Source organism: Octodon degus, unplaced genomic scaffold (assembly GCF_000260255.1).
Source record: "Octodon degus isolate 3935 unplaced genomic scaffold, OctDeg1.0 scaffold00050, whole genome shotgun sequence".
NCBI classification, from domain to species: Eukaryota; Metazoa; Chordata; class Mammalia; order Rodentia; family Octodontidae; genus Octodon; species Octodon degus.
The window spans coordinates 1,588,440-1,614,697 of record NW_004524626.1 but is presented as its reverse complement, the minus strand read 5'-3'; the positions used below and the strand labels follow the sequence as shown (position 1 = coordinate 1,614,697).

The window sequence follows — 26,258 nt, the reverse complement described above, 5'->3', positions numbered from 1 at the left end:
ATAGCACACTTAGTCAGGGCAGGGTCACTGCAGACTGCAGCTGGATCACAGATCCTGTACTACGTAACAACGGTATCACTGGGCACACTTCCTAAACACGAGGTGCTACTGCAGTGTGTTTTATGTGAACTGACACATTTAACCTACATGACACTGTATGCAGTATGTGCCTTTTATTTTGTTTTATGAGACAGGATATGCTATGTAGCCCAGGTTGGCACTGCAATCATGATCTTCCTGCCTCGCTTCCCAAATGCCAGGATTACAGGTCACAATGCCACGTCCAGCGGTGTGTGATGTTTCATCTCCACTGTCTGGTGAAGAAACTGAGGTTGACTTCAACGAAGCTGCCTAAGGTCACCTAGTAAGAAGGGCAGTGGCATTCAGCCACCTGGTTCCAGCCTCTGTGCTCATACCTGGCAAGGAACAGTACTTCTTTCAAACTTAAGCCACATTAAAGAACAAGGATCAAATTTGGTTGACATGTGGGATGGCCTTTAAGTAACAAGTAAGGTTCAAACAGTACAATGTGATAGAGGGAGTTGAGTAGCAGCGGCAAGGACAGGGCCCAGGGCAAGAAGAACAATAATGAAGTTCAACTAATATAATCAGAAGTCACAAGTTACGTTATAGTAAATGAAGAACTTCAATTCAGTAAGAATAAAATCAAAGTAAATGATCCATTCATTTCTAAGGACTGGGGCAGATGTTGGCACTCAAAGGCCATGGAGAAGAACCCTGTGGCAGTCACTTTGGCTAATGAGAGAAACAGCTGGCAGTAGGTTACAAGCTAACGCCCTCCACACATGTGGCCTTGCGCCATAGTTCGGGTAAATGCTCTTCAAGAGACGGCATGATCTGTGGGATAATTAGAAAAAATGCCTGCAGAGGTGGGATTTCTTTATACCCTGCTTACACCTTGACCTCAGGACAAGTAACGTGGCTCAGTAAGGCCTAGGCCCTACTTTCTAGTTAAGATACTCCTGCAGTCACTTTCTGGTTTCCAGGGCATCTGGGTAACTCAGCAGAAAAAATCAGGTTTGTAATATAAGATGTTTCTGTTGGGTCCTGCAAACTCACTTTAACCATTCAAAACAGAGACTGGATGTGTGTGTTGTTTCTAACTTGTCAAAACAGCAGTCCATTTTCCAACTGCCTCGAGCGAAATTTATTAGTGCGGTTAGTTTTCTAATCTTCTCCTTTGAGTTCGGCTCCATCAGCACATATGGCAATGCTTCTGTGGCAAACTTTATTCTCCCAGAAGGTTGCTAATGCGAGAAAAGATTTACAGGGCACAGCATTAATACAGTATTTTGTCTTCAAATTTCACAGGTTGGAGACATAAATCACACTAGCCCTTCTGAGTCCAATCCCTCCCGCAACCCAGTAAGAACTAGCTGGAAACATGGGAACCAAGCCCACGTAAGAAGCCCCACCGTCACGATCACGTAACATCCCCCAAAGAGGTCCTGCAAGCAACGTGCTAGACTAGTGGGCTACACGCTACTCTTTACACAACAAACTTTTAGAAGTACAGTTCTAGATTTCAGAGCTGTAAAGCACCATGACAAAAATTTGTACACCTATTTATTTCCAACACTCCAGTGGCAAAAGGAATAGCTGGGCACACATTTAAGAGGGAGACAAACCTGCGCTGAAACCTCAGTTTGCTCTCTTTTCTCTTGAGTGATTCTGGCTTTCCTTTACTATTATTATTCTTTATCTGGCAACCTCGATCTTTGACTTTAGACTCCTCATTGTTAAAACAAGAATACTGATTATTATCTGCTGGCTTACATTGATAATCTCATGAGTAAATATATAGAAAGCCAGATATTCTTTCACGTATCCAAAACAGACACTATTTTCTTCTTCCTCTCTTTTCGAGATTACCCTTGATTTCTTGCTTACAAGAGACAAATCAGCCTGAATAATGTTCATAGCGCAGCTCTGGGTAAGTATCTCAGTTACTCTTCTTTCATTATTGGGACAAAATACCCAACACCCAAAAGGAAGGAAGAAAAGGTTTATTTAGCTCACAGTTAGTAGAGATTTCAGTCCATAGTCAGCTGGCTGCAAGGCAGGGAGGCACATGGCACAGAGCAGCCCTTCCCAGCAGCAGCAAAGAGCAAAGGGAGGGGCAGCAGCTCTGGCAGCTAGTCAGCCTCTCCCCTCCTTACACTGCAATGCAGGTTCCCCACCCCAGGGTCACCTTGTGGCACTCACACCTGCAGTCCCAGCACTGGATCAAGAATCAATCACAAACTCCAGAAGCCACCCCATGACTGCATGAAGCTTTGGGGAGACAACTAGACACAAGTCATAGCAGTAAGGAATAAGGTGTTGTCCCCTTGACATTACACCTATCCTTGGAAGAGCTGTCCCCAGAGCGTGAAGGCACATCTGGTATCAGCGTCTAGGGACCCACTTCTGTAGGCAGAAATAAGGAAGTGGTGCAGACGTAAGAGCATATCTCCAACTGTTTCACTCATTACTCAACTCAGCTGGTAAGTACCTTTTTGTACTGTAATTTCTACTGGATGCAGAAAGCTAAATGATGGGTGTAGAGCCTGGCTGCTAGGTTGGAGATCTCACTCTGCTATTTACTACCTATGTGATTGTGAGCAAGTTACCCAAACTCCTTGTACTTAGTTTCAACACCTGCAGCAGGGGAATAATCCCATCTCTTCACAGGATAAATGTGAAGACAAGGCTAGGGTATATATAGTATGTACTACAGAAATGGGTTTTGTTGGCATGTTAACATTTATCTTCAGCAGCAGCAGCATCACTGTCATCTATTCTTCCCCCTCCTCCAGGGAAAATGAATCAGGAGGGCTGAGTGGCTTGGTTTGAGTCTCCATCTGGCTAGCTAGCTAGTCAGACCCACCACCGTTCTCACATCAGGCTTATCCTCCCCTAATGGTGAACTTTTCCCGCTAGTACACTTCATACTCCAACTTTTTTTCTCTGAATCCTAAAGCCATTGCTTCCAAACTAGACTGTTCTGGGCCTGCAACTCCTGTGGCCAGCATCCTGCACTGACTGGGACTTTCATACGGCACAAAGAAGGCGGCCTCAGCGTAGGCACTGAACTCATGCCTCCCCACTCAGGCTCCAGGCCCTTCCTCCGGGCTCTTTAGGAAAGCACTCAGAAGTCAGGCTGATGGTCCACGGATGACTGCAGCCCCACACAGCTGTTGTTCCTAAAGAAAACGCTCCACAGTACAAGCAGGACAACAGAAATTGAGGGCTTCGAATAAGGGCAAATTAAAACACAAAGACAAAAAATCAATTTGAAAGTGGCCAACCCAGTTACAGAGCAGGTCCAAAGGCATTCAGGGAAGAGAGAAGCAGAATTTGGTAAGGAAAATTAATCCTCAAGACAAGCATTTTCCCAGAGGAAAAACCACAGCCAGCACCTGTTGTGTTACCTTGATTCAACCCAGTAGCAACATCTACTGTGCTAAACTTCTTACCCTGCTGACCTCGTGACTGAGGCTGCCACACTTGGCAGTCTTCCCTGAGAGCCTCCCTTGCTTTCAACATCAGATTAACCTCCTTTCTGGAGCGATCAGCACTCCGAGTGCCTGTCTTACAACTTTTATTCTTGCTCCTTCTTCCATGCCCTTCTCTCTTCACTTGGTCAACCTTTCTTTTCTCCCTCCCCACCTGTCTGCTTCAGACTCTTGCTGCTCACGGCATCTGCACCTTCTCAGCTACACTATCTGGTTTCAAAGCTCTCCTTGCAGCCAGTTCTACACAAGCTCTCAGGGCAGGTACCCAAAGTGGCAGCAGAGTGAGGAAAGAGCCTGGGGACGAGGGCAGCCATGAAAGGCGGCCTGCTTGCCAGAGTTAAGGGCTTTCCTCAAGACCTGAGGCACCGTCTATTTCTCCTACAGATCAGGGTGCCTCTGGGAGATGTCCTGAATGTTAAGATATAAAATGAACAATACTGATCAAGATATACAAAGGTCAGTTCCTCTGGACTCCTAGATGGAAAGAAGGGTCATAGAGTCTCCTTCAGGTTTTCATCAGTGCATGGTAACTCTCAGAATCCAGGTTATCTTTTCTTTTTTCTAAACTCTGAGGTTTCATCGATTTCCCTTGTTTTAGTCTCAGCAACATCAGCAGCTGGTTATGAATTAACATTTCTTCTCCAGATTATGTACAGTTGCAGGTTTTTATCACCTTTCCCAACTTTCTAAGCTCATCCCTGTTGTCATCTGGCCCTCCTAATCCTCTCATGACACGTTCTTACCTGAGTTCAAGTTTCTGTCACCTGGCTACTCAGATCATGGTGAACTGATTTGATAAGATAATATGAACTGTCCAGGCCCTTTCCCTATTCTATTTTGTATTTCTATAATCAAATATCTGTCTTTTGATTTTTTTCACAAGTAACACCCTACTTAAAAGTGTAGAGAAATTAACCAAAAAAACAAGACTCAAATAACCCATTCTACAATTACTAAAAGTCTTGGCAGACAAGGGTGGACTCACGGCTCATGACAGTTCACAGATTACCTGTGATTTATTCAGAGATGCATATGTTTGCAAGGAATGCAAAGCAGAAACCTCATTTTATTTTGGTGCTAAGATTTGTAAATCTATTTTTATCACAAGAATTACAAAAGAAAGAATCACACAGCAAGTCCACAGAATTTCATTTGGTTCTGTAGCACCAGTAACCATCAGAAAGGACTCGGCCTAACCTCACTGCTAATAAACTTCCTTCTGGAATACACACAGATCAACAGCTTCCTGAGATATCACCACAACATCCTCTAGATGTCACCTTGAGAACGTGCCAGGATGGAGGGTGGCGGCTTCACATCAGACAGACGACATACAATAGACATATTCAAAACTCTGCAACCTCAATCAACACAAGCTGATGATGTGGTGACGAAGATCCTTAATTACTCTGAAAATTAAGCACTGCTCTAAATTAAATCTAATTCATGAAATTATCCATGTCTCCTTCTAGGAATGTTATGGATTCTCCCAGCAACAGAAACAAAAACCTTCCTTAAGGAAATAATTCTGTTGGACCCCGATTCCCTTCAAATGCATATTTCTCCCGCACTTCTTCCCAAACACCTTCTAGCTTCCAAGCCTGCTCATCTTGTCACCCGCAGGGGCTGGGAGAAAGTTGAAAAGCAGAAGTTACCTATTCCTGGAACACCAGGCGATTTACCCGTTCAACGGTCCCTCTTAAACATGCCCAGTAATAGCAGCTATGAACGCCTCATCTGCTCATGCAGCTTACTCAAACCAAACAAGCTGTCAGGTAAATTCATTATGAGTTTTAAACACCAGAGTGAATTAAATTGGCCTAGTGAGAGGAGAAAACAGAAGACTTTGATAAGTGATTTCAGGTAGTGCCAGATCATCTCAGCTGCTGTATTATTTCCTTGAAACAGTACAAACAGACTTCACCTAGGGGCCAAATTGCCGAGAATTACTTCCCTCCAGAAAAAAACCAACCTGGGCAAATCATTTTCTTGCGAAGAAGGCAGTCTGCATTAAGACAGAGTAGCAGCGCTAGTGTCCTAAGACTCTAAAGGAGATCACACACACAAAATAAGTCTCCTAGAGCCTGAGACGTGGAACTCTACAGACACCGGAGCCCTGGACATGGCTCACAGCTGCGCAGCCCCCGGCACTCCCGGTTCTGCGGACGCTCCTAGGTGCCGCTGCAGACGACCACTGGCAGCCTCACACCTACGGACTCAGTCAGCGAGGGACAGTGGGCAGGGTTGGAAACGGGTCCCGTCTCAGCCAGGCACTCCGGGACTGTGCGCAGCTAATGGCAGCTTCCAGAGAAAGCAAAAGCAAAGTAGTGTGTCCTGAAGTGCTGAACGAATTCCTCAAAAATAACCTTTACTCTAGTTCCGTAGGGAAAAGTGCTGAACATGAGAACCATTCCCTAAAGTCTGGTTTTGAGAGGGCAGTTTGGCAGAGAGATAGTTATTAAGCTCACAGTAAGTACACATGTTCCAGGGCTGGGGAGTTAGCTTGGCGATCTAAGTGCCTGCCTGACGAGCGCCAGGACCTGGGTTCAATCTCCAGTATCCCATGCTGTGCCAGCCCCAGGACCCTGGGCACACGGTGCCAGCCACTGGAGCCAAGCATGGTGGCACACACCTGTAATCCCAGTGCTGGGGAGGCTGAGACAGGAGGATCGCTATGAGTACAAGCTGTGTAGCAAGAGCCTGTACCAAATAAAATATAAAATATTTTTAAAAATTTTTTAAAAAGAACACATGTTGCAAAAGCACCTTCTCTTTAGAGTCATTCAGTAATTTTTTAAAAAATACTATACACAGAAAGGTAATTTTAAACAGGGGAGAGACCTCACTTTTACAACATTTTCTAATTATCCTGTTCAGGAACAGGGGCAATTATAGAAAGCTTGATGGAGAAAAATTATATGGTATGCAGAACTCTAAAAAGGAAAAAATGCTCAATATTTTGAAACATGTTTATAAATTAAAAATCTACTCCATTTCAAATACTTCCAGGTGAATATGATAGTTTAGCAAGTTTATGTTCTACGAATTTAAATTTAACTGTTTTCCTCCAGAAAGATACAATTTTTTAAAAAAATAAAATTACATTTAGGCTGGGAATGGTGATGCATGTTTCTAATCCCAGGACTATGGAGGCTGAGGCAGGAGAACTGTTCTGAGTTCAAGGCCAACCTGGGCTACAAAATGAGTTCAAGGACAGCCTGAACTGCATGGGGAAACCCTGTTTCAGAAATACCAAAAAGAAAGAAAGAAAGAAAGAAAGAAAGAAAGAAAGAAAGAAAGAAAGAAAGAAAGAAAGAAAGAAAGAAAGAGAGAGAAGGAATCAATCCAGTAACATTTAGTGAGAAATGTACAAATAATCACAAGCAGCTATTTTACATCATTGTAAATGGAGTTATGATACTGAGTCTCTGAAATATTCCAGGCCTGTTTTATTATAATTATTATTTATTTTAAACAACAGTTTAAAAGAGACAATCATTCGCACAGAGCTACCTACATCTTCTTCTGTTCTCTCTCTTGCCCAAGTGATCAGCATTTACAAACACGCTGCAGCAGATAATTAATGACTGTGCACAAGAAACTGAAGGGAACTGGGCCCAGACCAAGCAAGAAGAGAAGCTATTTTCAAGGCAAGACTGTAAATCATTATTCTTTTTAAACTCGTACTGCCCATCATCTCTTTGCTCTCAAGATCCAAATTATAGATGGAAACTAAGCATGTGTTTTACAGTAAATCCTGGTTAAAAATCTTCTGCAAAAAGTTAAGAACTGAGGAAGAAATGAGCACAGGAGACTCCCAGAGTTAATCTTCTTACGTTTGTAGGCTACCTGTCATCCTGACAGACAGCTCCATCCCCTGTCCTGAGGGTCCAGTGCTGGGAGCAGGTTGGAAAAACAGCTCTTTATAACTCAGTGCTGAGAGTGAGCCTGTGTCTTTCACAAGCCAGCCCACTTCCCCTTCCTGAGAAGCTGAAAGCAGCAGCTCCTGTCTTACTGAGCCAGCAGGAGACACCCTTTCTTCAGGCCCACATGGGCTCAGCACTCAGTATTCAAATGCACTTTGACCTCTCCTCCCTGTGGGTTCAAAGGGGCAAGTCACAGAAAGGAAATCTTGGTATAACCAGGACCTGCCAGGTGTGGTCCAAGGGCAAAAAGAAGGGATTAACAATGAAAAACAAACCATGTTAACACAAGCAAACTGAAGACATTTAGCAGGCATTAGGTGGAATGCTCAGAATTCTAAAGGCACTTTTGACATGTATTCCAATACTCATAAAAGAAAAGCTCATAAAAATAGTTGGAGAAGCAATGCCACGGCTCAAACATTTGACCAGAGGTTCAAAGTTCTCCTTTCAAAAAGCCACCCACATGAACAGGTAAGGTGGTCACTTTGCCTGACTCACTGCAAAGAAGGAACAATGACATTAACCTTGTACCATTTGGGAGCCATTTCATTTGGGAGGCCTGTCACAGGGAGGGGGTGGGTATTTCGCATGGAAGGTGGTGACCCCACAGGTCATCATCAATCACCTGGGGTCATGGACCTTCCAAATTGTGAGAAGAGGCAGGGGGCCAGCAAAGGAGGGCAGAGAAAAGATCAAAAGGCCTTTGATGAGGGCTATCTACCTGTACAATAGGACCTCCAGAATGGGGCTTCTCCGCACTTGAAAGCCTCCCAGCTCCCGAGGCTTCTGTTTAACTTGGGTGTTTCCTTTGAAGAACAGAATCAGTAGATGGCAGAAGAGGCCCAGAGGCTGGGCTTTCCATGGCTATTAGTGTCACCGTCCGCCTCAGTGGAGAGAGTACTAAGTGCTGTTTCTTTCTTCAAGAGCATGCTCCAGCAGGAAGTGGAGGGAAGACCTGCAGCTGGCCACAGGGCACAGCAGCTTGCCATCAGCCCCCTTGCTCTTGGGCCCCATAGTGCCACAGATGCACCTCTTCGCTCTTCGTACAAAGCAGGCATGTGAAGGGACATTGGGAAGCCAAAGTGTATCTCCTTAAGTCCATGTCAATAGAAGGCAGCAGGGTCTGTGGGATTCTTTCTATGAGCACAGCCACAATCTTTGCTCTTGCTAACACTTCCTAAATGACCCTTAAGTGATTCAAGGAGCAGAATGACACGGGATAAGATGGTGGGAGTGCTGTGTGAATCAACTCCATTGTTTTGCATGCAGAGTCAGAGGAAAGGAAGAGGCAACTTGAATTCAGAAAAAGGCAGGAAAAGAGGCTTCCATCAAATGCTGGTTGTCAACTTGACAAACTTTTGTGGTACGGAGTACCCCAACACCCAAGTAGGTACCTCTCTCTCAGGTACAGAAGGGGAGACTAACAATAATACAAGTATAATAAAATACTGTCTTTAAAGTCACATGACTGTGGCCTTTCAAAACACCTTGCACTCTGCACCCTTCTCCTTTGAGATGACAGGAGCCCCCATGTTGACAGGAAGTGAGGTGAACAACACAGGCCTCTGGTGTAGCCTCAGGCTGTGCCTTGACAGCAACAAAAGCCCCTGGCAGAAGGCAGAAGCCTTCCAATGACAGAAACCTCCATTAGAAGGAGCATCATTCACTTTCTTTTAGAGCAGAAAAGTGGGAAATACAGCAAGTCCCTGACTTAGAACAACCAGGCGGTGCACCTTCCTAGGTGTGCTGTGTAAGACTCAGTGTCTGAATGAAGAGGCCCAGAACAGAACGCCTTCAGGAGCCGAGGACGCACAGGGTCGTCATACTGCTCAGACCAGCACACAGTTCACAAGCTGTGAACTGTCTGCTTCTGAGACTCTCAGGTAGCGTCTGGCCATGAGTAGCTGAAACTGGAAAGTGAAGCCATGGATAAGAGAGACCACTGTACACATCATAAGAATCACAAATCCTCGGCAGACTTCATCCTGTCCCTGGGATACCTTTCTGGACTAGCTGGTGAGAAAGAGCTTTAAGAACACAACAGCAAACACTTTCAACACTCATGATGATGTTTACAAAAATAATTTATGATGTTAAATAAAACACACAAAAGAATAATAAAAATGGCTTTCAGGTTATGGGCTGTTTTGATTAGTCATGCCCACAAGCCTCTTGCCTACTCCCATTAGCATGGATAATTGAGAATCTGCTGTATTACCATTTTAACACAGTCTAATTCGTTTCAGGCACTACGACAGGAAAGCAAACCTTTGGTTATTATTTCACTCTATATAAATTTAGCATGAGGCACTAACCTCTGTACAGTCCAAAGAAGCCTTCATAGCGTAGCACTTTCTTAAAGCAGTCAAAACTGTTTTTATACATGAGTTCTCCCACAAAAGATCCAGTTGATCTCTGGTTCTGCATTCGAGTCTTTACAAGATCTATAGGATACACAGCAGTGGCGCCAACAGCTAAAATTAAAAATCAACATTTCAGAGGGAAGTAAGGCCAAATGGAGGAGAAAAGGAGGACAAAATCAAAGGGTGAGAAAAAAGGCAAAATTCACATGTACAGATTTAAAAACTATCCTACCCTTAATAAGCCATTATGGAATTTCACTTAAGTATCTCCTGATAAAAGGTTGCCATACTTTAAATTAAAAGCCTATCACTACAGCCTAACCTCAATATTAATCTGGCTTCAAGAGGCCAGGCTGAAGATGAGTAAGAGAAAGTTGTCATTTGTAACATCCTGATTGTATCTAGGTTCGGAAAAAACTCTTTCCTCTGGCCCGACCTCATAGGTACAGACTGGTGACTGGCTCCAACACAATTAGAGAGAGCTCTGTCTTATAATCTATAAGGCAGACAATCAGAGAAAAGACAGAAGGAATAAGGAATAGTAAACACGACAACCTTCCTCTCATCCATGACTAACCTCCAGCAATAGAGCCCAAGCCAAACCGGTAGGCTGATTCGGCGACCTGCAGGAGCACTGGCCGAGCCGACTCTCCCAGGGCCTTCTGCTTTGCAAGCACAGAATGTGAAGAAGAGGCGGGTGGGTGCAGAGCAGGGAGGGAAGAAAATGAGCACACATTATTTACAAAGTTTATTCACTGGGTTCTAAATCTGTGATACAAATAAAATGTGAAAGAGGAAGGTAGGATTAGATTCCTTAAACTCTCATTAATAAAATGTGTACTGCTATTAATGTTTAAGTCAAATTTGAACATAATGAGTTTCATTTCCTACCAAAATATTACTTCCAAATGTTCAATTCCCATTAGTGACTGAAGGGATACAAATTTTAAAACGCTTATGAAATAACTATTACTCTTGCCTAGTTTTGATTTATTTTTTATTTTTTATGGCAATACCTAGACTGGCAATGGTTGAACAAAATCAAGCTTTTTCAAACTTGTCATTAAATCCAGTGTAAGCTGAGGAAAATTTTATAATATACATCTGAACACATAAAATGTACATAACCTGAGCCTACAATTCTTATAAACAGAAAATGATCACACATATCAACAAAGATTACACTCAAAATGACAAAAAGGCAGTGCTCTTTTAAAAGTAAAATACGCTAAGTGACCAATAACAAGGCATTGTTTTAAGTATAATTCTGTAATTTTAAATGTGTCATTAAATATGTTTTTGTTTTGTCCTTTTGAGACAAAAGACAGATTCTCACCTGGAGTTCAGGCTGGCCTGGAGCTTGTAGTGACACTCTTGTCTCCTCCTGGGCCCACCCTCTCCCCAGCCCCAGCACGCACCACCACAGCCAGCATAAAGTGATCTTGTCAAAGGACAGCTATGTTAGCATGAAGGTTCATAAGCTTCCACAGATGAAAACCAGCTGAACAAAGCATGGTAGGCAGTATAATTCTCTTTGCTTTTTCAGAGGTATTGTTTTAGAAAAACACTTTTTGAAAACTGTGTAACTTGGAGTCATTTTAAAATTAAAATTATCTATGCATTTAACTTTTTTTTTTTTTTTTTTCGGAATGGGGGTTGAACTCAGGCCCTTGCACTTGCCAGGCAAGCCTTTATTCAACTGAGCTATCTCCCCAGCCCCTATGCATATAAAATTAATAGTAACATTTTATCACCCTCACTATCAAAGATATTAAAATGTTTCTGGTGACTGTAAGTATTACAAATGATTGTTGTTTTTCTCTTTTTTGCCTGTCTTTCCAAAATTTCTACTTCAGGGCAATCGCTGCTATTCTTCTGACCTCCGTTATCTTAGTGTTTTTGAGACCAGAACATTTCAGAATACTGCACTTCTCTGCTTGTATAAATAAAACAGTAATTTTATGTCACACAGAGTTGTCAAATAAGGGTGACATATTGTCAGTGCTTAATAAATACCTGTTGAATGAATAAATACATTCAATAAAATTTGTTTTTCCAAAGTCTTGATAATTAAAATCAGTGAACAATGCAAATAATCACCAGCCCTAGCTATCAACCCACTGAATTTTAGTTGCTGTCACTGTAACACAATTCTAATACAATGAGATGATTTAGAATCTTCAAAGACATCTGACTGAAAATAGCTTTACATACGAATATGTATTTCTATGAATGCAAAACACTTCCTCTGCAAACTCCAGGGGCTGTTTCCAATTCTGTCTGTGTACCAATGGAGATCAATGGCATCTTCATTGTGACAGACATATCCAAAAGAGAAGCGCTATTTTATTTATGTCGATAAAAATATGCAATACTTGGAAGTATTCTGGCATCGAAATAATGAGTGAAAAATACTCTGAAAATAATGAGGGAGAGGAATGTACCATCACCACTATTCCTCATCAAAAGACAAATGCAATCCCAGACTTCCATTTAACTTTTAGAAGTGAGAAATATAGGATGTTCTTAAAATGATTTCAGAAAGACTCCTCTTCCCTCACTCCTCTGTGGAGGACAAACGCTCCAAGGGCTGCCCGCGGATGGGACAGGCACACTTGCCCACAGGTGATGACCTCCCTTGCTTGAATCTGTTAGGCCCAGTGGGGTTCATGCAGTAAAGAGCACACCATATTCCAGGAAGGCTGCTGTGAGCTGCTCTACAGCTCTGAGCAGCAGCCACTCATTCCCTGCTGTAAATCTCATCAAACTAGTCTAACCCTTTCATGGCCAGTATCAACAAGCATCCATGAGGAACTCTCGAACACTGCAACGGGCACAGACGGACATGGTGGGAGACGAGTGCCAGCTAGAGAGACCTAACACAAGAACTGTCTTTCTTAATCCCCCAATTTCTACAACAGTTGGTGTCATACAGACAAAGGCATAATCATCTCATAAGCATCGTTTAAAATCAAAGGGAAGGAAAGGCACAGAAGTGGCGCTTCCACCTCTGGACACGACTATACAGCTCCTTCTCCTACGCTAAGGGAAACCGGCTTCCTCTTTTAGCCACAGCCAGCTGGGTTCCTGAGGTGCCTCGTTAGGATTTACTGAGCACACACCCACTACTTTGACTTACATACTGCACACAAAACTCGCTGCTGCCTTTGGGTGGGAAGGAGCTGAAAGGAGGGGTCCTGGCTCCAGGCCTGACAGTCCTAAAAATGTAACCCGCATCAACCCATTGTGGTCAAACTGGCGTCTCTGTACAGACCCGGAGCCCCAAGCCAAGAACAGCGAGGTCTCAGAGGATTCAGAGATGGCTTCGCCTTAAAGGAGGTATTTTTCTAAAAACGACACACTGTCTGTGAGGGGATTTATTTTACAAATGCTATGCAAACACAACACACGTTATGAAGGCTTTTCTTCTCTAAGCCTGACCAGTGAAGTCGAGCAAGAGTTAAGTGAGGAGGTGCGGTGTCTTAAGTTTCTGACTCCCATAACTTCAAGAGATTGGGTTCTGTTAACCATAAAGTAAAATTTAACATTCCTAAAATTGTTTCCACATAACTTATGAATCTTTTCATAGAGAAAATAGGTCTAAAAGCCTTCAAACTATGACTCCAGACTAAACAAAATTACCTCATTTTGATACTCAGAAAAACAGAAGGCACGGCAGTCAGACAATGCGCTGGCAGAGCGCCACTCTGCACAGCAGCGATGGCTTTCACTCAGCAACAACACACGGTGGCGGCCAGCGACAGAGACACCAAGCCGGGGCTGTCCCCCACCCTACACACACACACACACACACACACACACACACACACACACACACACGGCTCAGTGTGAGGACTGGGGAAGAGCAGATCTCCGCACTGTGGGAGCGTCCAGCCTCTGGCACATGAGAAAACCAACCTATCCTTGAAAGAAACTGAAGCCAGTGTCTGTTCATCAGAAGGTCTTAAGTAAAGTCTCTTTTGAGTCTTGTGAAATTATCTGGATTTGAGTTGTAAGATCGAAAAATGTCAGTCAGACAGCAATCCCAGAAAGGCAAGCGTAAGCGCAAAGGGGCTCACGAAGGAAGCTCACTGAAGAGGCCTCAGCCGTCTGCCCTCACTCACCTGCCTCTGGGCCTCGGCCAAGTTGAAAGGCAGGGTTCCCTCTTCCAGAGGAGCAATTCGCTCAATATCTGCTAACGTCATTCGTCTTGTGGGAAAAATAAGCACAAAAAGCAACAAAACAATTTATTAAATTTACATTTTGGAATTCTGAACTGTTCATTTTATCATTTGCCATATTTCAGTGTGGGCTTTTTCTCCTGATTGCTGTCCTCCTCCCATCCCTACCTCCTGGCCTTCTTTTATTACTAATTTTTTTTTTTTTTTTTTAAAGTGAACTTACCCTCGTGGCTCATATAAATCTGCTAACTGAAACAAGATGTCTACTTCCATGGGTGTGACCTGACCAAATTTCTGAGCTGCCAGAACAAACTCCTCTGTATGGAAAAAAGTTAAAAGGAAAAGATTCAAGAAAGAATAGCATTAAACTCAAAGCCAACTCAAAGCACTAGGATAAGTGAGCATCACACAGCTTTCCTATCAGTCACAGAATTCAATTCAACCCAAACAGGATAAGAATATCTGTAGTTCTTTCATTCACGTGGCAAAAGCATTCAGACTACTTCTCCAACGGCCAGCTTACAAGCTCAGGGTCATCTGAAGAAATGACACAGGATGTTTTCAAATTCTTTTTTTTCCCCCATAATTTTATTGACAGACAAATAGCAATGAGACAGTTTCAAATCAAATTGATATGACAGTTTCAATAATTAACACACTGCATACGAATGTTTTCAAATTTCAGGTCAAGGAAAATAAGGAAACAAGCTTATATGAAACTTCACATGCAGGGATCCCAAGCAGCTTTATTAGATAGAATTCCTAAGTGAATTCACTATTTTAAGGGGGGAAAAAAATCCCATTAAAGTAATAAAACATCTTACTCAAGTTCACAGATAACTTACACAGTCTTCAATACAAATTTGTGGAATTCCTCATGTACTTTTGAAGGGCACGTTAGAGGCTGTCAACTTAGCTCAAATTCTAGCAAGGTCTGAACATATTTAAGAAACTTTTCTAATTCAAATGCTGTCTTCAGTTTATGTAAAACCTGGTGAGGGTTTTGGTTTTGGACGTCCAATCAAAGGATGGAGCACCCATATACCATGTGATTAATATATGTAAATGTGAATGGAACAGAAAAATCGACATGCTCCTGGTTGTCTCCTTTGTTCCCCAACACACTGGCCTACAAGAATTCAGACGCACTCTCACTCACCCTTGGTCACTTCTACGTCTTTCCTGTTGCCAGCCAAAGTGCTGTAGATCTTTCTGATGAGTTCCATGTTGTTAAGAAGCGAATTAAATCCATTAAAATAGGAGAAACTAACTTGATGGGATGTGGTACCTCCAGCAGCCTTGATAAATTGAATATAAGAGGGAAGAAAAAAAAAAGGATTTATAGGTAAGGAAGAGTCAGAAGTACGTATTATATCTAATGCTACTTTGGAAATTACCAAAAATGTATGCATAAGAAGACATGACCATTAAGAATTTTTCTTTCATATTAAAATAGACCTATAAATATTTTCTAAAAGTAACTGTAACTAATCATGACCAGAACTTGTACTTCCCACATACAACTTTCAGAAAACTAAATAAATACATGTGTACGATTTTAATAAGATCAGTAGTAATTTACAGAGTTCACATTTTAGATGGAAATGTTTTATAAGTTGGTTTATTTCATCTAACGAGCATTCTTAAAGGCTTATACACACAAAACTGTATTATACACATGCACACATGCATGTGCTTACACATGCAAAGGCCTATCAATGTGACCATACTGTAAAAGTGGCTCATCTAACATTAACATAAAGATTTGTCAAATTACTTATAACCAGCAATAAACAATTATTTCAGTACAGACTTGACTTTGGTGGGATTTTAAACCAACAAGCATATTATGGTAAAAATATGAGATGTCATATACTTGAATAGGGGTTAAGACTGGTCAGGATTCTGTTAATCAAAGCTTTTAAGAAGTCGTATTTCTTTATAAGGGACCAGGGAAAGAGACAGAATGTCCATTATGAATGGAACTTCAATTTAGGGTTTTAAAAATCTATCTTTCCTTAACAAGGCAAAATATTTTTATTAGGAAAACACTGCTTTATAAGGTAACAACCACATATATCTTCACTTCATAGTCATTTAAAACAGCTGACATGGGGAATAGCCAGCTCAGGCCTCCCTCCTGTCCCTCTTTCGGACAAAAGCATTCTTTCCCTCAATAAATATACTCTGCTCATTAAAAAAAAAAAAAAAAAAAAAAAAAAAAAACAGCTGACATGAGATTTAATATGGAGTAGGAAAGGGTGGCCAAGTAAAAAAGCAGCTGGATTAGCACCGTGCCAGAGATGAAGAGGCCAGGCGTAAAGGCCATGTCTAGAGAAAGAAGCAACAGAAAACAAAAGTGGGGGGAGTGGTGCGCTCCCACATGTGCTAAGCCTGGTAAGAAGCCCAGAAGATGGTGAAGGCACTTGCTCTTCCAGCTGGGATCAGCAGAAGGAAAGCTACCACTGGCACGTGGCTCCCACACCTGAGCGGTCAGCAGAACCGCCAGGAATCCTTCCAAATGTTCTCCATAGCTCCCTGCCCACAGACACGAAGACCAAGCGAAGACACAGCTGCACTCTGTACTCTAAAGACTCCTTCTGGTGATTCTGGAGCTCCATGACCAAGCACTGGGAATCACCCTGCAGATGGTGCAGGACACCCAGGGCCTCAGAGGAAGGAAAGAGCTGGACTCCCCTGGGAGGGAGGCCCCACGACACACGACAGCCTGACTCTGCCTGTCCCAAGCGTGCTGCAAGCCTCAATACCAATGTGGTGAATGAGTGAGTAAAGCTCAGGCTTCTGTTCTGCTCACTAGTGTAGCAAATAATACGTGTGTGCTCTTTTTCTTTGTGCCCTAAAGAGCAAACAAGATCAGTACTTGACACACCTCAAAATATGAAGCAAAAGTAACACTGATCACTAATTTGTTTTTCCTTTTTTCTTTAACTGGTTAATATAATTAGCCTTCTGTATCTATTGGTTCCATACCCCATGGGTTCAATTCAACTAACCACAGATTGAAAAGATTTGAGGGGAAAATTATGTCTGTACTGAATACATTTACTTCACCCCTTTCTATTCCCTAAACAATACAGTGTAACCACTAATTATATTACATTTACATTGTATTAGGTATTTTCAATAATCTAAAGATGATTTAAAGTATCAAAAATATAGGCATTAGGTTATATGCAAAGACTATGTCATTTTATATAAATGAATCAAGCATTTGCAGATTTTAGTATGTGCAGCGGGTGGAGTTTCTAGATCTAATCCCCCAGAGATACCACAGGGCAATTGTACATTTGTCTAAGATCTTCAATATAATCCACACAACAAGTTAACCCACCCAATAAAGCCAGCCAAACATACTTTTTGTTTGTAAGTTTGATAATAAATGCAATCTTGACCAGACAACGTTAAATATTTTAAACAGAAAAACAACCCCTACATAATCTAGAAGAACTGCTTTTATAGTCCTTTATCTACTTGGCTTAAGCCAAGTAGAACAAAATATTTCCTTAGAGCCAAGCCACAACTTACAGCTACTAGACATTCTTCTACAAACGGTGTCAAGACATGCGGACGGATGGTGACCATGATGTCACGAAAGTCGATGGCTGTGACTCTTCCCATCTTGGCACTGTCACGCTGCACAAAAGCTTGCTTTGCATGCTCCAACTGTATCTCCTACAAATAAAAAAGGTGAAACACTTAAATTATGTTTTTTTACTTAATTACTACAAATGACTTCATTTTCAAAACATGCTGAAAAAATGTAGATTACGTCTTGATTCAATGAGTACCCACTTGCTAGCTTATTGGGTTCCCTAAGCTACTATCTTCTTTGAGAGAGAACTTTGGTCAAATCAGCAAACATCACCTCAGAAAAGTACACCTCGCTTTAAATTTACAACCCAGGAAACCAAACTGCTTCTGTTCTGTGCTACAATTTAAAACACAAATGCAATGAAAACTGAAGTGAAGTTTGGTAGGTTCAAGCATCTGGCCACATCCAGCTGAGGTAAAAACGACTGAGGGAAAAAGCATTCAGGAACACGAATCTCTACTTAAGGAAGAGCAGTTCTTAACTGTGACGTAAGAACAGAAATGACTTGGAGAGAATCATACTGGTTGGGAATCACTACTCTAGAATAAGGAGCTGGACAATATGTGGATCGGAGGAACAAAAGTGTAACCTTTAGATACAGATTTAATTCATATGATCTAAGGTATGTGTCATCAAGGCTGTCCAGCCAGCTCAGCGAGCTAAGCATCTGCTTAGGCAGGCACAGGGACCAGGGTTCCATACTGGCAACATGCCATGCTGGCCTTCCCCTGGGATGCGCTGAGACAGTGATTGAGACAGGGCATGGTGGTGTGCACCTGCAATCCCAGCGCTTGGGAGGCTCAAATCAGGAGCATCACTGTGAGTGTGATCTGTGTAGCGAGACCCTGTAGACCGTGTAGACCCTGTACTAAATACATTTAAAAACAAAAAAGAATGTGTAACCATCCATCTCTGCAACTATTCCTAGGCAAGAAGTGCATGCACAAAACAGAGTTTAGCTTCCCTTGAAGGCAGAAGCACCCTCTCTGCAGAGTGCTTTTCAGCATCTTTCTCAGGACAATCTGCCTCCTTCCAAACAGGCCCTTAGAGAGAAAGCTAATTTCTATGCAATTAAAAAGTATCACTGAAGTGGCTCTCAAGGATTTCAAATTATTTAAATGAAATGAGTTTTTATTACATGATATTAAGGAATTCATTTTTTAACTTTGGTGAGATAATAACATAAACGTGTAAAGATTTATGAATGTGTGAGAACTGAAGTGTAAGAGAAATGATACGCTTTAACATAATGAACTTTACATCATTTTGCTTGCTATAAACACCTGGGAAGGTAAAAGAGCTCAACAAAATACTGAAAAAGACTGACGCTAGATAAACAGCACATGGTGAAGCATTATACTGTACCTTTTCCTCTACTCTTCCATAGTTTGAAAATATGTACATTATATGAGTTAAGAATAAACAATAAATAAAAATCAGAGCCTACTTAAGGCCTCTGCATTATAGGACTTGTTCCTGCAACCACCTGCTCTTGGAATGGGAGGAGTCAGGCAGTCTTCTGTTTTGGGGCCTTAAAACTCAGCTTCTGAAGTAAAGTGACTCCTTGCCAAGTCCTCACAGATGTAAGTTAAGGCTTGACTTCCATGTTCGAATCTCCCACTCTTATCTGCCTGACCAAAATTTATGACTACTTATAGAATGTACCCAGTGAGTATCTCATAAAGGCCACTGTTATGGTGTGTCTAGCTGTCCCCTCGAAGCCTCATGCAGCCATGGTGCGGAATTCTAGAGTTTTGATTAACTCATGATCCAATGGGAAGTACGGGTGTGAGTGCTACATCCAGCCTGGGGCAGACAGCCTGAATGCAATTTAAGGCCAACAAACTTGGTCTCTACTGCTGTTGCTGCTGCTACTCCTCCCATTTGCTTTTGCTGTTTTGCTATTTTCTGCTACTATGAACTGCTACCTCTGCCACGTGCCAGTCTGCCTTGCAGCCAGCTGAGCATGGACTGAAATCTCCACAAACTGTGAGCTAAATAAACCCTTCCTTCTTTCATTCTGGGTGTTGGGTATTTTGTCCCAGCAATGAGATAACAGTTACAGAGACAGAATTTGGTACCAGAGAAGTGGGGTCCTTGCTGTGGTTAAACCTGATCATATGGATTACAAGCTTTTTGGAATGGTTTATGGGAAGAGATAAGAAAGGTTTAGAGATGTTGCCTACAGACAAAGTGCTGGAACAGCTTCAGCTGTTCTGTATGGAAGGTGCTGGTCAGAGCTCAGAAGACCAGAAGGCTGACAGAAAGCCTGCTTGTAAAGACTAGGATGTGGAGGCTTCTGCTGGGAAGGACTGCACTGGTTGTTATAGTTGGATGACTTGTGTTACAGCTTGGCAGACAGTTTGTCTGCATTTTGCTTGTGTCCAGAGACTTTGCCTGAGTCTGAGATTTAGCACAATAGACTAATTGGGCAAAAGAAATGTTAAAGCAGCTAAATATTGAGGCAGTGGCATGGCTATTTTGGGGGGCTTTTAGTCAGATTTTTGTTGAAAATCAAGAGCAAAGAGCCCAGGTGGATGATTTTAAATGTTATGAGGTTGGCCAGAAAGAAAGCTCCAATAAGCTGTGGAATGCAAAGATAGAACTGAGAGGATCTCCAGTGCCAAGAAGGAATCAAAGGGAATGCCTGATGGTATCCCTGAAGGCAGCAGGTCTCTACCCTTTGCAGCCTCAGAATTGCAAGGGAAAGAGCAGCCGCAGTGGTGGCCACACCAGGTTCCAGAATGGCACCAAAATGGAGAATCTGTTCCTGGAAGTCAGGGTCAGAGTGCTCAGCAATCCAGGCACTTGACCCCTACATCCAAGAGAGAAGCCTGGCTATTGCTACAGCTTGCAGCAGACCTTGGCATCATCCATGTGGCATTGGTTTTGGGTGCACTCAGAATGCAGGAATTCTGAGGTTAAGAGGGTTTCTGCCTAGATTTCAGAATAAAGCCTGGGAGGTCAGGCAGTGTGCCCCTGAGAGGGCAGTATATAAAGCTATGAGTGAGAAACTTATGCAATGGAAACCCCAGAAGCTTGGAAAAGCCAGGAACGTGGATCATCTAAGGGAAACTGCAAGGAGGGAGCAAAGACAGCCTAAGAGAGAAACCATGGGAGCTAAAACCACCAGAAGTAACATGGAGGTGGTGCCACATGGAGCTCACAATTTGCCACAGACTGCTTTGGATGTTCCACATGGAACTACCGGACTCAATGTTCACCATTCTGGACTTTGGACTTGCATTGGTCCCAGTGCTTCCTATCCTGCTGTGTGTACCTTTTGGAATGGTAATGCTTATCTTGTGCCACTGAATGTTGGAAGTGCTTAACTTTTCTTTTGTATAGGGACTCATAGCTAAGAGTCTGCCTTAGGGCTGGGAGGAGACTTGGGAATTGCACTTTTCAGCAATGCTGAATCTGTTAATGCTTTGCCAAATCTTAGAGATGGACTAAAATGCTTTTTGCATAAAGGAACGTGCATGAGTCTTTGGAGGTCCAAGGACAGAATGTTCTGGTTTTTGTCTAGTTGTCCCCCCAAAGCGTCATGCAGTCATGGGGCAGAATTCTAGAGTTTGTGATTAACTCATGATTCACTGGGATTATGGGTGTGAGTACTACACCCAGCCTGGGGCAGACAGCCTGAATACAACTTAAGGGAGACAGACTTGCTCCCTGCTGCCAGTGTTGCAGCTGTTCCTCCTATTCGCTCCTGCTGTCTTGCTGTATTCCACCGCCATTTGCATGTTTTCTGGTCACTTCACCTAAAAATCTTTCAATTCTTCATGTTTCCTTTTCCCTAGGAGTAAACCAGTGACCAAGTTGTATCTTGGCCTCTGACATTTTTCTCAAAGCATCTTTTCTTTTTGTTCCAGTGCTACTGGTTTAGGGTCTCATCAGTCCTTACCTAAACTACCACTACGGCCTCAACTATCAGCCTAAAGCTTCTCTACATCCTCTGCAACCTGCTTGGCACACACCACGTCACCTTTCAGAATCATGGATCTGACCTCTACCAACTCTGCAGAAAGCTCTGGTGTCCTTCATATTGAGACCATGCTACAATCCAGGGCACTCAAGACTCCACAGGAACTACTCTCAGCCTGCCTCTCACCACCCACCCCATGCTCAGTCCTGCTCCCAGATGTATGATAAGCACAACAAAGAATTCTTAGAAATTACTGACCTGAGTTCACGTGATTCCCCCGACCCGTTCCAGCACATTAACCTCATATAAGACCTGTCTTACTATACATTAGATTCTTTGTTGACATTCTTGTCCTATTGCTTTTGTCAGGGAAAAGACATTCTGTCTTGTTTATCCTTCTCCCGCTTACACTGTTGGAGTAGAATAGTTTAGGTACAGCCAGCACTCACACTTTAGGTAAAGACAGCTATTATTATCAGTGATAGGTAGCCCATAAGACCAAGTGTAGAAACAAATCTCAATCTACTGAACAAAACAAGGTTCTCCATATGAGTGCCTCCAATTCAAGAAAGAAGGAAGGAACTATTAAACACCCTATAGTGAAAAATGACCACAGTATGTATTCAACTGCAAGTTAATTCAATTGAAAGTCTGCTTCCAATTGCTAGACCTATCGCTACAGCTATCTCTTTATATCAGTAAAGGCTGTGTAGTCATTTATCATTTTCCCTAGCTTATGAACCCAGAGTCTTAGCCACCTTCACAGCATTATACCAAAACAAGCATTACATTCCTTGGCTACACCACCCTCAGGAAGCCAGAAGGCTAATACCAGCCTACCTAGAGAACCAAAATGAAAAGAGGATGTCAAAGTGCAGGCTACTATTCATACTTCAGGGGAAGTATGAGTAACAGGGACAGTGTCACTACATATTCCTGTGCCCACACTTTTTTTTTTTTTTTTTTGAGAGTCCAGGCTGGTGCTGGACTCCTGTACCTCCCCCCTCACTCACCCATGTGCTGGAGTAAAGGTATGCACCACTACACACAACCTGCCTACATTTTCCTGATTAAATTATTTACCAGCTGGGACCCCATGATCATGCAATGAAAATGCTGTTTTCACTCTGATGATGAATCACTTGAGAATATATTTCCAATACCTCTTAAAGATTAAAGCTTAACTCCATGCAGAACAACAAGCTGGATCTATGTAGCTCTCTTACTAGTAGGAGAGTGTAAAAACATTCAGTTAAACGATTTCTAAACTGTAGATTTAGTAGATTAATGAGGATATAGGTTTTTCCATCTTCTGTGGCTTGTTAATTATGTCATGGTTTCTTAATTTGGGTAAATTAGCATTACTAGTACAACTGTAACGATGACCTGTTATGCAGTAGACAGCGTCCCAAAGTGCTTTATAAAAATTAACTCATTTTGTACCCAGAGGAACCCTCTGTAGTGGCTTTGATCACTAACCTCATTATATCTACTGATATAGTGGATATATCACTCCCTCTACCTTCCCACACTGCATGGGGGGACAGTGCCACTGTGAGAGATTTGATAAAGGCATGTATTTGACACTTAGGATTCTGCAGTTCTGAGGAAAGACAGAAGATTTGCTTTTAAACCGCTATTATGTTCTCTAGATTTTGCTGTTGCCCATTTTCATGGAAAAACAATGTCATTTTCTAGAAGTTTTCCATTACAGCAAAAACCTACGTACCTAGATCACCAGATTCCCTCTGCTAACAGTTACAGAGAACGTGGAAGAGAAAGCAAATCTAACAGATTTCCTCTGGTTCTCACACAATTTTTCTCTTTCTCTCAGCCCCTAGAGACTGAAAAAAACAAAGAGGCCTGTGGAGCTAAGAGCTCAGCAATGCTAAATACTTAATTCAACAGTTGATTGTTCTTGAAATAAAATCGAAGCTCTCATAGGCACCTTCATAGCTATTTAAGAAAAACCAAATGTATACAAAGGGCTACTAAAAGATTGGTAGTTTCTAGATGTGAACTCGGACTAAAACTGGGACCGAGAGCTTTTAGTGCACAGGATCACAGAGTATGCCAAATAATAGTCCCCTTCTAAGCAGAGGGGACCAGAACAGGCAAACAAGCTCTATGCATGTGACAGAAGAACACTAGTAGAAGAAACTATTACACGCAAGCATGTACAGGTGAGAAAACTACTGTGTTAAAAAAAAAAAAAAAAAGATGTTAGTCGTCTTCTTTTTTTGTTTTGTTTTGTTTTTTTAAATCAATGGAAAGGAAGTATTGGGCCAGGTTTTTTGCAAAATCCACTGAAGTATTAACCTATAAAATTACTGCACAATCAAGCAGGCTACTTTATAGAGCTGCAGTTCCACGTCATTGGAAATGCTTACCGATGGACTAAGGACATACATCAAGGGTTTCCTTTGTTTTCAGCAGGGGGCTGGGGAGGCACCAGGTTAGGAGGACAACAGCATGAAACCTGGGAGGAGGACGGTGGTGCAGTCATGCGGCGCGGCCTGGGAGAACGCAGGGGCTCGTGTTGTGTCTCAGGCTGTAGTTCTTCCATACAGCAGGCACACCAACACTTGTTGGAAAGGTTAAAAGCTGTGCACGACAGGCATTTAGTAAGTGGTAGCTTTCATTTTCATCAAGGTTAAAGGTTTTGTAACCTAACAGTCCTTTCTAATCTTGAAAAATGGTTCTATTAAAACACTGACCTAGCCACAGAACAGAAGATCAACTTCAGACAGGAGAGAGAACAGTAACAGTTGAAGACTTAAAATACTTATGTGGGCCTGAAGCTATGCCAAGAATTTCAAAGACAGTGTTTCATGGAGGCCTCACAATAACTCTGAAAAGGAATTATCTTTATCTTTACGGAGAGACACCTGCCACTCAGGATGGTTACATAACTGACCCAAAGTTACACAGCACAGAACCAGCAGAGCCAAGATCTACCCTGAGCAAAGTCTGACTTCAGAACTGAGATTCTTCGTTACTGACTTAGGCTGCCTGGGGCAAAATCATAAAGGAGGGGATCAGAAATAAGTCTGTATGGATACCAGGAAGAGAATTCAAGAAAAGTTGTGATGCTAAGTTGAACGCTATGAAAGTGAAGCCAGATACACCCTAAAGAATGCTCATCTTGGACGATGGAGGAGATAGGAGAACCCACCACAAAGAAAACACTTAAGGGGAAGGAGATGAAGCGGTTGACCACAATAAGAAGCCTGGAGTGAGAACAGTTTGAATTATAAACAGAAGTTAAGCTCTTCACAAAAGTAGGCTAGATGCATAGGTAGAAAAGTAAATCCAGAAAATGTAGATGATAAGCTTTCAGGGGGAAAAAAAAGCCCCAAAGATTAACCTTAGTAAGTGTAGAGAGCATGTTATGCCCCATGACTACGGTATTTTCCTGCTTCGTCCCTTAGCACTCTCCCAGTCCCTGTATGAGGTGGGTCCTATCCTATCCATTCTGCTGATGGAAATACCAGGGAAGGATGAAGAGCTGCGTGCAGTTAAGATCAGCACTGGACATGTATACAGATGACCTGGCTGTGGAACTACAATCTTAGCCAATACAGATACCCTATTCCTAGGAAAGCCTATCAAAACCCATAGTTGTTGCTACAGAAAGAAACGAGATTCTACAGTGCATACAAAGAGGAAGCAACACAAATTGAATTGATACTTAAATGAGAGGCTATAGAAAATGAACCCAAGAGGAGCCTAAGAGATATGGAAAACACAGAGCTGGAAAGACAAAATGTCCCCATAAAGACAGCTCTTCTCAGTGCCAGATAACTGGGCTTGCTCACTGTTGCTGGTAGAGCCCATTCCTAGGGAAGGGAAAGGCCCCTCCTCCCACCTCAGGCCAGAAGATCCCAGGGCAAGAAGCTCTCAGGTGGTTTTGCCCTAGCTCTAGAAAGGAGGCCCAATTTTTCTCCCATGTTTGCCAGTGAACAGTTTTCTGTTCCCTATATTCTGGTGCATGATGATTAATGGAATAGGCTTTTATTATAGCAGTTTCGAAATACTTCAACACACCCATTCAGATTGCTGTCAGAAAAAAAAATATGAAACTCCTCAAAATTGCTAGCTGCACAGAAATAAACATATATAGGGGTTACACTGCTTCAGGTCTAACATTCATGCTTCTGATAGTTCCAGGCCTGTCATTTCCTTAATAATCTCCAATTTTCAAGTGGGTATATTTTGAATATAAAAAATTCTTTCCAACTCTATTCAGACATGCAAGTTCATGCTTAAATCTGAGAACAATTTGTCAGGAAAAAAAGTACCTGAAAATAAGCAGCAGATCCTGGTGAGGTATATTATAAAATCTAAGAGCATTAAAGAAATACTTGTTAATATGCATATGTGTTTTGAAATTTTAAAAAATCAAACCTTTTAATTAAAAGCAGAGTAGTAAGAAATGATTCAAAATAATTCCTTTTCAGTTGGTGGAAGAATGCTACATAAGATGTGTATAACTGTTTCTTTTAAAAAAATGTATAAAGGGCTGCTTTAAAAATGTGGTTTCACATTTAGCTCTACCTCAACTAAATTATATATCACAACAGGTATTTTAACCTGTATACTATTTAACACATAAGTATACACTCTGTTTTTAATGATCTTTTGCTAATTTGGAAAAACATTTGAATTAAGATAAAAAGTCACCTGTTTTTAAACATAGTAAACTGGAACTTAGCAAAACAGAGGTGAG

General features: G+C 42.1%; 1 protein-coding gene across 1 annotated transcript in view; it reads right to left on the bottom strand.

The window, feature by feature from the left end:
- Slc25a13 (solute carrier family 25 member 13) overlaps positions 1-26,258 on the bottom strand; it is a 276,904-nt gene that overhangs the window by 56,414 nt on the left and 194,232 nt on the right. The window contains exons 8-13 of the mRNA XM_023716885.1: positions 17,535-17,681; positions 15,148-15,286; positions 14,212-14,305; positions 13,932-14,016; positions 10,385-10,469; positions 9,760-9,918 (exon numbers count right to left, since the gene is read on the bottom strand). Of these exons, the coding sequence (XP_023572653.1) occupies positions 9,760-9,918; positions 10,385-10,469; positions 13,932-14,016; positions 14,212-14,305; positions 15,148-15,286; positions 17,535-17,681 (709 nt within the window). The remainder of the gene's footprint in view (positions 1-9,759; positions 9,919-10,384; positions 10,470-13,931; positions 14,017-14,211; positions 14,306-15,147; positions 15,287-17,534; positions 17,682-26,258) is intronic.